The sequence below is a fragment of the Catharus ustulatus genome, chromosome 2, assembly GCF_009819885.2.
Source record: "Catharus ustulatus isolate bCatUst1 chromosome 2, bCatUst1.pri.v2, whole genome shotgun sequence".
Taxonomy (NCBI): domain Eukaryota; kingdom Metazoa; phylum Chordata; class Aves; order Passeriformes; family Turdidae; genus Catharus; species Catharus ustulatus.
Window position 1 is genome coordinate 9,674,782 of NC_046222.1, and position 15,832 is coordinate 9,690,613.

General features: G+C 42.7%; 1 protein-coding gene across 13 annotated transcripts in view; it reads right to left on the minus strand.

Moving 5' to 3' along the window:
• The window catches only part of ROBO2 (roundabout guidance receptor 2), an 847,836-nt gene that overhangs the window by 422,240 nt on the left and 409,764 nt on the right, over positions 1-15,832 (minus strand). The window contains exon 1 of one of the 13 annotated variants that reach the window (XM_033051270.2): positions 5,193-6,025. The exons of the other annotated variants lie outside the window; for them this stretch is intronic. Within the exon in view, the coding sequence (XP_032907161.1) occupies positions 5,193-5,247 (55 nt within the window). The 5' untranslated portion in view covers positions 5,248-6,025. Of the gene's footprint in view, positions 1-5,192; positions 6,026-15,832 lie in introns of those variants that run through there. 13 annotated transcript variants of the gene reach the window in all.

Here is a 15,832-nt window from a genome sequence, read left to right on the forward strand (position 1 = left end):
TACTCTCCAGTATTTTTGCAGTAGTTGCAGTGTTGCACGTAACAAGAAGCCAACTTTATCTTGTGGCAAGATTACAATGACAGTAAGCCAAGATAACATCACTTGCTTTCTCGGTGTTTTGTGAACTCAACAGCAAAACTCATGTGGAGTCCAGTGGTGCAGAATCAGGATGTAAATTAATGGGCCTTATTTAATTATCCACTACAACAACAAAAGTTAATAACCATGGGTGATTAGCAGTTATTTTATTAAGGAAAAGGTTCGAGGTGAGGACAACACTTAAATTCAATCTTATTTCTGAACTTAAAACTTCAACTGTTATCCACAATTCATAGCAGAAGTCAGGTGTGCGAGTAAAGATGGTGAGACCAAAATATACATCTGCAAATCTTTATTTCCATACAAATATTTTGCATTCAAAGATCTTATACCTAACAGTCCACACAACTATCCTGCATAAAAGGTATTCTCAACATTCTCTCTGAAGTAGTGATTTGGGATCAGATCCTGTACCCATCCACGTAACAAAACAAGTATTTTTGAACATACAAGACACGTATAACTGCAAGAAAACTCTTATAACAAAAGAAGGGTGCCATAAAAATTCAGCAGTTACATGTAAGGAATGTCCATTCAGTCAAAACCAAAAAGCCAACACATTTATTTATTTATTTATTTGGCAAGCGCAAACACTTTCTTCTGCCTTCTTTCTGCGAAATAGATTTTTATTGAAACGTAGAAAAGTAAACCAGTAAGGGAGCGTCTTGGCAAGCACCAGCATCAATATGATCGCTAAGTATCCTCCCCAAGGTTGGTGTGAGAGGTGTGAGCCAGATGGCAGCCACGGGAAGAGCAAGCTCTGCCATGCCAGCTGAGATAACAGATAAAACCTGACAGCAGCGTCCTCTTAGGTGGCTGAGACAGAATGCACAGAACCTGTTAGCAATCTATTTAGCCCAGATCAATATTTGAATAGCAATTCAAGGGTAACAAATGGCTAAAAAGCCATTGCATACTCTTCAGTAATTTCCACTAAATGGTTCAGCAGCGGACAGAGCACGTTTCGAATTCAGGGCTATGAGCCCACACAGCATTGCTATGAAAAAATGACCCCTGCAAATGGAGATGACTGGTCAGATGAGCCAAAGCCTCCTTTTCCTCTCATCACACTTTTTGGCACCTCTCCTTGATACTTTTATATGCATCGTTAAAAATGTATTTTAATTCTTTTGTCTACTTTTAAGGTTGCCTATCTTTAGCCAGCATTGCTAAAACTCAATTTACTTGAGCAACATCAATCTCATCATTCCAGACAGTTCCTAATGGAAGGATTATTGTAGAGTGCAACTCACATAAAGGCTTAAAACCCCCTAATTTCAACTTTTCACAAAGATTTGTGGAGTATCAGACCTTTTGCAGAGCTCCAGATTAGTAAAGACACATGGACTATCATATTACTTTTCAAGCAAATCCATCTCTGGAAGTACAATGACAGGCTTCCCTCAATTGCTTATCTTCTGCACTTAAAGAAATATTGTTGTGATAGCAACTTACGAGACAGGAAGTAAAGAAAGCAAAATTTTAAGACTAATACAGCAAAATCTATCATCATAGGCATAAATTCATCCTTACTCAGCAAAGTTTTGAAGCCTATGATTAACTTGGAACAAGTGTTTAAATTCTTAACTTCAGCAAGACTCTGGCTAAGAGATGGAAGCTCTTAAATGCTCTGCAGAATTGGGTCCTGTAGAAGAACAAGGTAAAAGAAACAAAAGTGCAAACTCTCCAGAATTTTACTCTTAAGGCATTAAAATGCACACATTCCACAGAAGCAAAGGTTATCCATCAACAGCGAAACTCACATGAGAGATCAGGACCCTGTCAGCTCAAATATTCACTGGAAGAACACACTCCAGCTTTATATGTAAGCCATGTTCTCCAACAGGCAACAGGGACCTGCACAAGGCTAGATGTGTAGCTCATTGGCATGAAGAAATAAAATAAATAAAAAAAAAATAAATAAAAAGGAAAATAAATACAGAATGCTTCAGTCACCACACCATTTCAGATGCACACTTTTCATTAAGAAGTGCTTTTGAAATATATTAATATGGTGATAAAATTTTACAGAATTATTCTCATATATCATTAACACCTTCTCCCATTCAAGAGTATCACATTTGCAGTTTTCAAGGGACTAAAAGCCAGCCCTGACACAAAAGGTTGTAATTTTCAAAGTACTGATGAGTCCTACCAGACCAGGGTCTGGTCCACCAGTACCTGTGTTCACATCAGTTGTTACCTTTTCTGTTAATATTTGTTCTTTTAAACTTCATTAATTAGGGAAGAAGAGTAACAAAACACAGAACAATGAAAGAACAATCAATTGAACACTATTAAAAATCCACATGTAATCAGCTCTTCTAACTCCAGTAGCTAGTGGTTTACTTTATGGTGCAGACTCTGTTTAGTGGGGTGTTTTGTTGTTTGTTTGGGGGAGTTCTGTGTGTTTTGGTATTTGGGATTTTTTTGTGTTTGATTTTTTCTTTGTTTGCTTTGTCAAGAACAATAACCAAGACTGATAGCTAAAAAAAAAAATAAAAATAAAAAATAAAAAAAAAGAATTGGGAGTAATTCACTCATCAGAGTGCAAGAATAGGGGCAGGGTTACAGGAAAATCAAAAGCACAGTAATAAAACCCCTAAAATCTACATATGTGTATGTAGTACACATTTTCTTCCACTTTCATTGAGCTGTGTAATTTTCAGGTGTCTTAAAACCATAGACAGCAAAAATAACTTCAGAAGAAAAAGATTATCATTTTCATCTATACCACTTTTCAATCACTAAATAAAACTAAACTCAGAGAGAAAAGGATGGTTAAGATGCCTCAAATGCTTGTGTCTATGTCTGGACCTCTTGCCAAGAGAAAAAACAAAAACACCCAGCCAAGCCTAACAACAAAACCCCCTCAAACCCAGAAATGCACTAAGAGGTAACTTTCAAACATAGAAAACAAACCAAGGACCTATTAAACAAGAACTCTGTTGGGTTTTGCCTTTTATTCCTAAACTAAAGCATCACAAATGGTGCTGATGTTGATAGAGATCTTTTCAAAGCAACTAGTGGTATATGTCAGCCTAAGATGTGATCGTAATTACTATGCTTCTAAAGAGACAAAAGCACTGTGTGCCAAGCTTGCCTGCCAGTATTTCTTCAAAGCTACTTGTTAGTCATTTCGACAATAACAGCTTATATCTACTTGGTCATGATGTGCTATCCACAAAGCTCTTTATTTATTTATTTCAGAGTTGTTAATGCAGGCAAACTTGACAGTCTCTGCAATACCTTCCCACAGAATGGGAGGATCATATACCGGGAGCTTCTTGGCCATTTTTTCTCATAGTCCAGCTCTAAATTACCTGCACCGCCCCACCCTCATAAGGCTTAACCAGAACAAACGTTCTACATGTGTTCCCCATGACAAAACTCGAATAAATTATGTCGTGCTCCTGTCATTCCAGCAAGCTGGTTAATTGCATTTGTTTCATATATCTCCAAACAGACTGGTACTTTAATTACATTCTGTAACACCAAGCTCCTCTGATTCACTCTGTCACTTCCACTGAGCACTTTAATTGTATTCCTTCTAGCTACATACAATTTTAAACACTTACTAATAATTACATTTCTATAACCTGATGTTTGCAGTTTGTACACAAAGATACCTCCAAATCAGTGGTCTTAAAGTTAAGGATCTTTTGTTACACCAAGAAAAATAGAGCAAAACACAAAACAAAATCCCTTCAAAACTATGATGGTACTGACAGATGTAAGTGTTCTATTAAATCATTTTACAGTGAAAACTTCTGTTTGGTTCAGCACGTGCATACATTATGTAGAAATTTTCTTACTGACTGACCAAACCTGAGAGCATGTCAGAGCACTCAAGGTAAAACTGCACTTGAATCTGTCCCTCTTCTACTTTGCCTCCTTTCTTGCTAGGGGGTGGTGGAGAAACACCCAAAGCAGCCTGCGACTGCAAACAATAAACCCTGAGCCCTCGCCTCGGGACTGATACAGCAAACGCTGCGAACAGCTTCTGGGAACAAAGTTTGCTCTGACACACAGGCAAAACCATCCAGGGTGCCAGGCACTGAATTGAAGCCCAAAGAAGTGTTTAGCGCTGCAAATCCCCCAGGCTGGGCGAGCATCAGGGGTCACCAGCCCCTGTGTAAGCGGGATGCTCGCTCCTGGCCGTGTGCTCGAGCTGCTCCAGCGCATCCACGGCCTGCAGCAGCAGCACAGCGCCCACCCTACTCGGAAAGGCGCGTTACCCTTGCTTTACTCCAGTTCTCGCCCTGCTACACCGTCCTTCCCCAAGACGATCATTTACAGCTCCCCATCTAGTACTTAAACTCGAAACCGCAAGAAGCGTAGCGGAGCACACCCAAAGGGGGGAGCGGGGGCGGTGTTCACAAGGAAGCCCACCCTCTCCCCAGACGTGGCCAAGCCTCACGCACAGCCTCCCTGGGGGCAGCTCGGGAGGAGGGCAGCGCTGCCGGAGGGCGCTGCCGCCCCACCTGCCCTGCCCTGCCCTGCCCTGCCCGGCTCGGCTCGGCGGGCGGAGCGGAGCGGGGCGGTGGGGCCGCGCTGCCGCCGCCCCGCGCTCCCAGCCCGCCTCCCTCCCTTCCCTTCCCTCCCTTCCAGCGCCGAGCCGGGCGTTGAGGGACTCTGGAAATCCGCCAGTCCGCCTCACCTGGAGCACAGGCAGGGCTAACCTATTTATTTCATCAGCTGGCTCTCCCGGTGGAAAGTTTAACAATAGAAGGCGGCAAAGTAACACCAGCGACAACAGCGCTCTGGTTCGCCTTTCCCCTTCGCGCTCCCCACCCCCAAATAAAAGATTTATCACGGTAGTTTTTTACTCTTTGCTCGCCACGTCAAGCTGACAATATTCCATTCATAAGCTGCTTTTCCATTAAGTTAGGAGACGGGAAGGGCTGCTTATTGGAAACATACATTCTCCCTCTTCCGATCCCTCCCTCCCCAAATAGCATTTTTATACCAGGAACAAACTTAGGGCTCTGTAACGTTAAAGCTTATAATGCCATCCATGTGCTGTACCAAATCAAATTCAGATGAAGGGGATTTCTGCACAGAAATGACATATCTAAAATAAGCGAACTTACCATAGACTTGAAAAAATGCAAATCCGAAGAGCAGGAGTGGCGTCAGCAGACCCATTTTGACATATTAAAAACAATTCCGATCGCTTGCGAGACCAATTCCACAGAGATTAAAAAAAAAAAAGGGGGGTAGGGAATGAAATTAAAAAAAAAAAAAAAAAAAGGAAAAAAAGAAAAAAGTATCCAAAGCCAGCAAGAGGTAGGTCCAAAAGTTTTCAGTTTCCTAGCAGCTACTTAAAGTGGAAAGGGAAATCTTCAATTCAAAAGCTGGAGATGCAAAGGTCTTGAATGTGACACTTTTAGATCCATACAGGTTAGAGAAGCAGCGAGTGAGCTCCGAAGGCTTCTGCTTTGCACACACGCTCCTTCCTAAATTCCCACCAATCCAGCCCAAGCAGGGGAATTATTCAAGTGTGTCTAAGACTCTCTTTAGGATCCATGGCAATCCAAAAGCAAGCTCTTTCTTCGGAAGACAAGGAGAGACTCTGAGAAAGGACCTGATTCCTAGAAAGTGCTCCCCAAACTTCCCGGCACTTTGCAGGAAAACCATTGGTTTGATTCGGCTATTTTGCCTTCCTCTCGCCCTCCCCCTACCCCTTTCTCTCTCCCTTTCTCTCCCCAAATCAGTTCAAGCTGCAGAGTTTCTCACTTAACTTCCATAATAGGAACGCCCAGGCAATGTGCTACACGGGAGGGGAAAGGCTTGCTTTCTCAGCATCCCCTCAAAAAAAGAAAAAAATAACAATAATAATTTAAAAAAATATATAAAGCCGTGTCCCCTACACCTCGCTCCTCAGTGGCAGCGGAGCGGGAACTGTCGGAGGGCAGGAGCCGGCGCGGTGCCGCTGCCGCTGCCGAGCGGCGGGGGCTGCGCGCAGTCCGGGCTCTGCCGCCGCCGCGCCTCTCCCGGGCGGCCCCGCGCTCCGCCGCTCCTCTCCTCGCTCCGCTCCTCTCTCCCCTCCTCTCCCGCCGCCTCCGCCTCCCACCGCCGCGGACACACCGGCTGGCAGGGAGAGGGAGGAGAATGAGCGCGGCTCCCGCGGCTGCCTGGGGAAGGGAGGCTGCGGGGTGTGGACTAAACCACTGCGCTCCACACCCACGCGTCCCTCTCCCTCTCTCTCCGCCCGGGGTAGGGAGATGGGGACGGCGATGCCAGCAGGCAGCCGCGGGGCTGGGAATCAGGATCGCTGCCTCCCCTCTACAGTTGGGTGTAGGTAGGATTTACATGATTGCTCCTCACCGCTTCCTCTTTAATGGGCAGCTAATTTTTCGGTAAGTGATTTCATGGAACTGTTCTCTAGTTATTCATTTCCCCTCTCTGGCGCACGCAGGCGCTCGGGAGTGAGACCCTCGAAAGGACATTCCCCGGGGATGTCTCTGCTGGCCCGCGCTGTGCGAAGGGAAGGGAATGTGACAAATGAAATAAAACACAAAACAAAAGATCGCACGTGTCCCACAGAGCCGGCGGGCTCCGCCGACACCCAGGAGCCTCCGGTGTCCCTTGGGCCCCTCGGATGTCGCGCAGCTCCCGCCAGAGGGAAAGTTTGGAGGTCCCCGGAGGCGGCAGGGACGGAGACGGGAGAACGAGCCGCCTCGCCCCCCAGGAACCGGGAGAACAGCCCCTCTCCCACAGACGCTCGGAACAAACCCCGAAGCACCACAGCAGAAAGAGGGAGGGACACGAGGGAAGGAGCCAGGCGGAGGAAAGCGGGATGGAAGCGGCTCCCGGTGCCGGAGCGGGGCAGAGACCGAGAGGGGGCACAGATATATATCCCGGGAGGGGGCTGAGACAGCCCTGAGACAGACAGAGATACCCAGTGACGGGACACCCCGCCATGGGAGGGGAGGCATCCCATGATGGGGACACAGACACCCTGTGAGGGGTCACAGACACACCTAAGGGAACACACACACCCCAGAGGGTCACACACACCGCAGAGGGGTCACACACACCCCAAAGGGTCATACACAGTGCAAAGGGGTCACAGACACCCCAAAGGGTCACACACACTCCAGGGGTCACAGACACCCCAAAGGGTCACACACACACACACACCTAAAGGGTCACACACACCCCGGGGGTCACAGACGCCCACTGAGAAGGTGCAGACATCCCATAGGGGCACAGACACCCAACGAAGGGTCACAGACACCCCGTTAAAGGGTCGCACACACGCCAGAGGTCACGGACACCCCTTTCAGTGGTCACTCAAGCCCCGTTCAGGGGTCACACACACGCCTGGGGTGGCACATACATCCCGCCATGGGGACACATTCCCGTTCAGGGGTCACATACACCCCGCCTTGGGGACACATTCCCCGTTCGGGTCGCACACAGCCCGCCATGGGGACCCATTCCCGTTCGGGTCGCACACACCCCGCCATGGGGACCCGTTCCCGTTCGGGTCACACAGACCCCGCCATGGGGACCCGTTCCCGTTCGGGTCGCACACACCCCGCCATGGGGACCCGTTCCCGTTCGGGTCACACAGACCCCGCCATGGGGACCCGTTCCCGTTCACATTCGGGCCGTCCCCGCGGCGGTCCCCTCACGGTGAAGCCCGAGCGCCCCCTACTGTCGGGCCGCGGGCAGGGCCGCCCCCCGCGCTGCCTTTTGTCGCCGCGGCTTTGGGGTCCCAAAGGTTTTATCTCGCCTTGCTTTCTATTTCTTCTTTCCCCTCCTCTTTATTTTGAGATTTATTCATTTAATAATTTCTTCACGTAAAGGATCCGAGCCGTATCTCTGCATAATGTGCGCTGCCCACACAGACTCCCATAAATGGTCTGCAAGTTAATTCTTCCTTAATTCTTGTGTGCAGTGACAGCTCTTTTGCCGCTGCCAAACGTTAGTGTCAGGGTTTTTTAAGTGTCTGAGATGATTACAGCTATTTCATACAAAGCCAGATAACAACTCCAAAGCCTCTTGATGCAAATCAGGAAAGGTGTCCTCCTGTACTCACAATATGCCATAAATACATAGAATCACAGAATGGTTTGCGTTGGAAGGGACTTTAAAGGTGTCCATAGCAGGGACACTTTCCACTGGACCAGGCTGCTCAGAGCTCATCCTGCCTGACCTTGAACACTTCCACACAGCTTCTCTGGGAAACCTGTGTCAGTGCCTCACCACTGCCAGTGAAGAATTTTTTCTAATATAAACCTGTTCTGTGACACTTTGAAGTCATTCTCACTTGTTCTGTTACTCCACGCTCATGCCAAAAGTCCCTCTCCATCTTTCCTGTGGGTTCCCTTCAGGTCACCCCAGAGCCTTCTCTTTTTTGGGCAGAACAATCCCAATTCTCTCAGCCTTTCTTCCAACCTGCCTGCTCCATCCCTCTGATCCCTTTGGTGCCTCCTCTGGGCTGGCTCCAGCAGCTCTGTCTCCTTCCTGTGCTGGGATCCCAGGGCTGGGTGCAGCCCTGCAGGTGGGATCTCACCAAGGCAGAGCAGAGGGGCAGAATCCGCTCCCTCCCATGCTGGTCATCTATTTCTACCCCTGAAGATTACCTCATGAAGAAAGCTGTAAGGTGGGCTAATTAGGCTAAAGTGATCAAAAAGTTGTTCTTTTTTAGTTCTTTTGTGAATTGTCAAACTACCGCATGCCAGGCTGTGTAACATACATGAAATATTAAAGAATATTTCTCTTTGGCGTGGACGTTTCAAATACAATGGTGCTAGTGAAGATGCTGACTTGTTTAAAGCAAAGTTTTAAACTGTAAATAGATTAACAGTGTACAGATCTTTTCCTGTTTCTCAAATAAATTTAAGATAAATTGAATAATAGGTGAGGTAGGCCAGAACACTTTGTTAGATATATACAGTGTTCAAAACCCTAAGGTACAAAGGTACCCATAGAAGAGTATAATGACTCATACAAACGTTCCCAGTGAAATCAGTGGATTATCCATTATAGCTGCTACTTTTTTCATTCATTTCCAGAGAACACCACTTTTCAACTATTAAACACTTTGCAAAACTTTGAAGTTTCAGCCAGATTTAACCAAGCCTTTTCATGCACACATTTTGCTCATGTGTGTATCACTGATTTTTTTTTTTTTTTTTCCTTTGAGAAGATTTAGCAGTTCTCCAAAATAATATAAAAGGTCATCCGAAGATGTCAGTACAGGGTCAGTACAGCAGAGGTGCAAATGTGGTATGGTTTGCAAGCACAGGACAAGTCACACACAGATCAGAGTCACTGTCCTGCAAGCATGGTTTGCTGGGAACAGTGTGTGCTTCCATTCTAAGATGTGGTCCAGATCCTGGAATAAAAAAACATATGCTTGTCTCTCTGGTCTTTCAATAACCTCCAGTGAGCACGGCCAACAGGACAGATGTTCTCTGCTTGAACAGCAAAGTCTGTACAGAGGAAATGAATGTGCCAACTATTTGTTTGGCCATGAGCAGTATGCCACCTGATTAAATACTTGTGTGAGCAGGATGAGGAAAAGACGTGTCGGGAGCGATGTGCATAAAGCTTCAGTTCAAAGGCTGTTGTTGAGGGGGAACTTAAGAACTAGGAAATGGCACAGTAAGACTGTACTAATTCATACTCAGGTCAGTCATCAAATGAGGCAGGACTAATTTGGTAAAGAAGCACTGAGATTAGGTGTGCCAGTGCTGCAAGTATAGGTTTCATTGCTTTCCCAGTCTGATATTTCATATCATTGATTCATAGACCTACACATCCAATTTAAAATACATATTTAGTGTATGAAAGATTAGATCCAGTGTTAGAAGAACCAGTGTTGTAGGCATATCTTTCTCTTCTCCACCATTCACATATTTTTCTTCTAAATCAACATTACCATTTCTGGTGTTACACATGTACATAAAATACTCTGTTTTCTGGTTGCCATAAAACCCTCTTGTTATCCTCTCACAGAAGAAAGGTTTAAGTTGAGGTAGGTCATACAGAATTTCTTGTGGATACCAGAGCTATTCACCCAGGCAATTACTGAAAGCGAATAGAGATCTTTAATATCAAAGAATGTACATGTGCTGAGCGTGTATTTTAAATGTAGGCAGCTAAGTTAAGCTGGGAGGCTGGTTCTTCTAGACTCTGGAGTAGAGCAAAAGGCAGATCCAGAGGATCATTCAGAGCATGTAATGTTAGGCACATCAGAAACACAAAAAGAGAAAGGAAGAAAAATGGCACAGTGAGCAAAGACCTTCCCAGAGTGCAGACTTTTGTCTTCCTTTGTGCTTTTCTGTTCCAGGTCAACGGCTTCTGATGCCATCTGACTATTGAATACATGATGAGAGAACAGAATTTATAGATTTTAATCCTTATAAATGCTGAAGCATGATTATTATTCCTGCTACAATCAATAGGGTCTTCCCCAGGAAGATTGGTCAAGAGAGGTAAATTAGGAACTGGGTCCAGGAAAAGAAGACATGTTGATAGGAACAGTGTCAGTACTGTGGCTAGATCCATCCACAGAGCCCCCTGAAAAAGTAGTTTTCCTGCTGTTCCTGGATACCGTAACTATGATAATTCTGATTAATCTACTTTTCTAAAACCATCCTTGTGGATTAAAAAAAAAAAAAAAAGATGCCAGAAGCATTTACTCCTTGCTTCTTTCTCTGTCTCACACATGTCTCTTGCAGCACAGAGTGTCACCTTCTGCAACAACATTAAAAAATCCTGAGTTGTGGCATCCAACTTAAGAATTTTTCTCTGGAAATACCAATCAAGCAACACTAAGAACCCTATTTTGAAATATCCTTACTTTGCTAGACTGAGTTAGTATGTCTACACTATTTTTAGTTACTAGTACAGCTACAGTGCTTACCACAATTATAAGAATGATCTACACCATTGGTAAGATAAATATTTGGCAAATTAAATTATTGCAAGTTTTTTCATATACATCGTATGCTCAATTTAGGGTTTACATCTACAGCTCATTAAATGTGCAAAAACTGGTAAAAAAAAGATGGTACAGTTTCTTGACAATTATTAAAACAGCCTCAGTTAAAATAAGAGCTACTCGATTAGAGTGAGATTCAGAGCAGGTAATAAGTACAAATATTTAGTTGCAATGTGGAGGGTTCTGGTCAGGTGTCAGGAAACAGGATTTACAAACAGGTGCCCAAGGGGACTGTGGAATCACTGTCCCTGGAGATATTCAGAGATTAATTGGACAATGTCCTAGACATTGAAGGTGAACCTGTTTTGAGTTGGACTAGAAGATTTGCAGGGGTCCCTTCTAACCCACATATTTCCATGGTTCCGTGATTCTGTGACTGGCAATACTGACAAAGCTCCAATCATGCATGTGTGCTTCGTTTGACACCAAACACCAAGGTTTTTTAGTAGAGAATTATGTTCTCAGGTGTTCAGTAGCACTCACTTCTATTATAAATTACATAAAACTGCACATACAAGCTAAAAATAGAATTGCTTAATTTTCCTTAAATTTAAGATTGTTGCAATAATAGGAGCCTTTGCTGAGAGACTGCTATGCAGACTGAGCAGTGAACACTACAGGAGTAGAAAAGCATTCCTTACTCTCTTGTGATTGGAAACACTTTCCTTTGGAACTACAGTATTTAGAATTAAGAGCCTTTCTGCCAAGTGCAGTAAGTTGCACATCAGGCTTATGGCTGTCTCCACACTAGATTGCAACATTAATTCATTATTTGCAACAGGTCACACTGCATCCCTTCCAGTCCTTCCCCTGACTACATCTAGCTGGCCTTCCCCATGTCAGGAATTTCCTCTCAGCCACTAATATTTGCATGTTTTATAACATCTCCTCTTTGTAAGAGCTGTGAGTGTGCTTGTCTGCTGCATCAGGAACTTCTATTCCCCCTCTTACATCCAGAACTCTGTGTAAGTTACGCATTTCTTTGTCTAACAGAGTCGATTACTTAATAAAATGAAGGCACCAATTATGGAATAAAGAGCTAATCTATGTAAATAAGGACATCAAAGACATATTCCGTCAACTAGAAATAAAATAAGACTCCAAGAGTAATTTAGTGTATTATTTTGATAGTGTATCCTCTATCTGGACATTCATTTTTAATTAAAAAATAACAAAAATGCACTCTGCTCTAATTCACACAAGAAACCAAAACCATTCCTTAAGTGATAAGGTAAACTTAATTTCCAAAGACAGTTTGCCTTTCCAGGGGGCATAAGGTGGTCCTTGTGTCATTCCAAAAAATAATGAGTGTTTAAAATTAATAACTGGATAAAATCTTACTCTGTCTACAGGAGAGTAGTGGAATTCTCTCTAGAAAAATGTATTTTTTCATTGTGCAATCAGATGGATTCATGTGAAATTAAATGTTGCTACCGCACCCTGACTTGCAAGGATCAGAAAATCAGGCTATACTTCAACACATTTCTAACTGTACACAATGATACACAAATAAGTCTTAAACTGAGCTCCATATTCCTACATAATTATATTAGGAATAGCATGTTATGCTCTCTTATTAAGTGACATATGTCACACTTTCCATAACAAGTGCTTATTGACAGCCAACTACATTAGCCAACAATATTTACACTTTAATTACAGCTTTTAAAATGGAAATATGTAACTATAATATGTACATAAGTTAACAGTTGGGCTTGATATCTTAGAGGTCTTTTCCAACCTTAAAAATTCTGTGATTTTATTATATGATATGTTAACAGGGCCAAAATTCATAAAAGTAGATCCCTGTGTAAATGTCCATTATGTAGATACCCATTTGTAGATGGGCAAATATTCTTATAATAGGCAGTGTTTAATTTAATAATGTAGGAAACAAGATTTATTATGTCATTAACAAGTCAATTTACTTGGAAATTCTAATAGACACATCCAGTATTGTTGTTCAATCTTAAATGGCTTTTGAATTTAGCTGGATTTCACAGTGACTGTTCTGTAGAAGACAGACTTAGTGTGTTCTCTTTGTTACCTCTGACCTCCAAAGTATCATCGGTGCAGATAGCATAATTTCTGCTTTATTACAGTCCTCAACTGTAATCATATATTAGTCAAAGCAAGGACCAGTTGTGGTACCAGAGAGCTTCTGATTTATGAAGATGTCTGCTCCCAAGAATCTGGCCCATCATTGTGGTAGCACCCCTAACAGCATTAGAGGGTCGTGCTTGTGTCTACCAGTGGATTTGTAATGTTCCCAGCAGGCTATGATTCTTTCTTTGCAATATGGTGCTGTCAACACTGTTCTCATCAGTTATACATATCAGTGGATTATTAACTATATTTGTCAGACTTCTATATTAGTTTTGTCCCACAACAGCCTTGCCTCACTTCAGCAATAGAATTACATTTTACCTTGTCTCAAGAAATGCTTTTAAATTAGAATTGATGTTTGAGTCGTATGATTTTTCACTGCTGATGTAATTTAGTTTTCTATCTAAATTTTTATATGAGTATATGACTTATTTTTTAGAAGTGTGATCCTATTAAAGACAGCTGAAATACACAGTTCCCGCAGCAGAATTTGGGCTAATACCTCTCCCATGCATGGCAGACCAGAAGGGTGGTCAAAACTCATATAAATTTCAAAAGTAAATGGAAAAGAAACATAAAACAAGAAAAAACTTGAAGCTTCAGAGCAAGACTCCTCCTTAAAATGTATGCATTTTATCAAAATGTCTAATACAGACAAATGTAAACACCAAGTATCTTATAGACTCACTAGAGGAGCTATCATATTTTGTATATTTTGCATCTAAAGCCATTATAGGATTTGATTGCTTAAATTGTATATAAAATCACCAAACTTTTCCAGGAAAAGTACGTGGGAATGTTTTCCTCTGTGTTGCATATCCCATTATACTGGAAGCAGCTGTGCCAGTGCACAGCCCCTTTACAACCAATAAAACTGAACGTGCAGAGGGGCCAGCTCAGAACACAGGAGCAGAAGCCAATGATTCATTTGCACGTCTGTCTCTGAAACACAAAACAGCAATTATCTCAAAGCTGCTTGCTGCCACAGCAAGGAGCACTCACATTTAAAGCACACTACTCACACAACATAAAATAGTTTTTGTGAGGGTTGGTTTTTTTTTTCTTTTTTTTTCTATTCATTGTACAGCTTGCAATACTGGGCTGGTGGTGGAATTTAGCGCATTTCAATCTCAGGCACCAGGTCAGACCTTGGCCATGATGATGGTGACTTAAAGTTATTACTTGATTCCCACTTAAATTATTTTAGAGCCAGCTCCTTGTAGACAAGAGAGACACATTGTAAGCTTATCTTACCCAGACAATCAGCAATAGCTCAGCCTTCTAGGACAACCCAGAGAAGAATAGGGCATTTCGCACTGCCATGGCCCAGAAGGTTCTTATCTCCAGAATGAAGAAGAGATTGGGTTTCAACAGCATCTACCACAATGAGATCCTGTTACCAGGATTGTGTATCTGTGAACTTCTGTGATATAAATAGTAATTAAATCCTGCCCCATTACGTGCCGAGAGAGTTTCTAAAAGAAATGTGTCTTCCATGATTCTGCAAAAAGTTATGTAAAAAATTTACTTTTAATCATTTCCCAAGGGAGAAAACCAAAACCAAACAAAAACACCCCAACATGCTCTTTAATCTGTAAGTGGCATAGCTATTAAAATGTCAGATTTAAAGCATGTGAGCCAATAAGGGAAGCCACAAGACAATATTTTTAAGCAAAAAAGGGTAAATACCACTACACATGAAATTCAGAATTTTGTAATAATTCTTATAGATATGTAGGTGGCATCAAGTAATGAAGAAATGTGCAGGATTTATTATTTTGCTATTTAAAAAGAACTAACAGTCCAACTTGAAGAATGGAAGGAAGGAGATATTCTCATCTAAATTTGCCCAGAATTTACTTCAAAAACTTTCCCAAGTGCTTACAGGACTTGAATTCTCATGTAACAAAAAACACTGTAAGTCTTTTCCAGTATCCTTTGGAAGAAGTAGCACAGCTGATCTCGAATAATTTAAATACTGCAGCAGACCAACTGGGAAATTTTTCCTCTGGGAACCTTTCAAGCAACCTCTATTTCAAAGAAAATTAGCTTAAAATCTGATGTTCTTTTAGTGTTGGCCACCTTCTTTAGTGCTTCTGCAGGCATAAGACAGAGCTGTAGTAGTACTGGCATATAAATCTGAGAACCACTTTTTTTCTTTTTTTCCTCACAAATCCATTTTTTCCTTTCATCTAAAACTGTAGTGACAGGACAAGGGTGAATGGCTTCAAGCAGAACGAGATCAGGTTTAGGTTAGATGTTAAGAAATAAATTATTTACTGTGAGGGTGGTGAGGCACTGGAACAGGTTTCCCAGAGAAGTTGTAGATACCCTATCCTTGTTCAAAGCCAGGTTGGATGGAAATCTGAGCAACCTGCTCCAGTGCAAGGTGTCCCTTCCAACCCAAACCATTCTATGATTCTGTGATTCTACTTAATTTTCTCAATACATGACCTGGAAGTTGGTCAGTGATTCCGTGTTTGCTCTGGAAGAAGTTTGAATCTATTAATTTACAAGTGAGCATAAATCCACATTGCCCACATGAAATCCACAACATCTTCTAAGTCAAGAAGGAGCTTGAATCTCAGACATCAATAATTTACAGTGCCTACCCTTAAACTACTTAACATGAAAATACAAAGGATTATATTTCTAAAGTGTTGT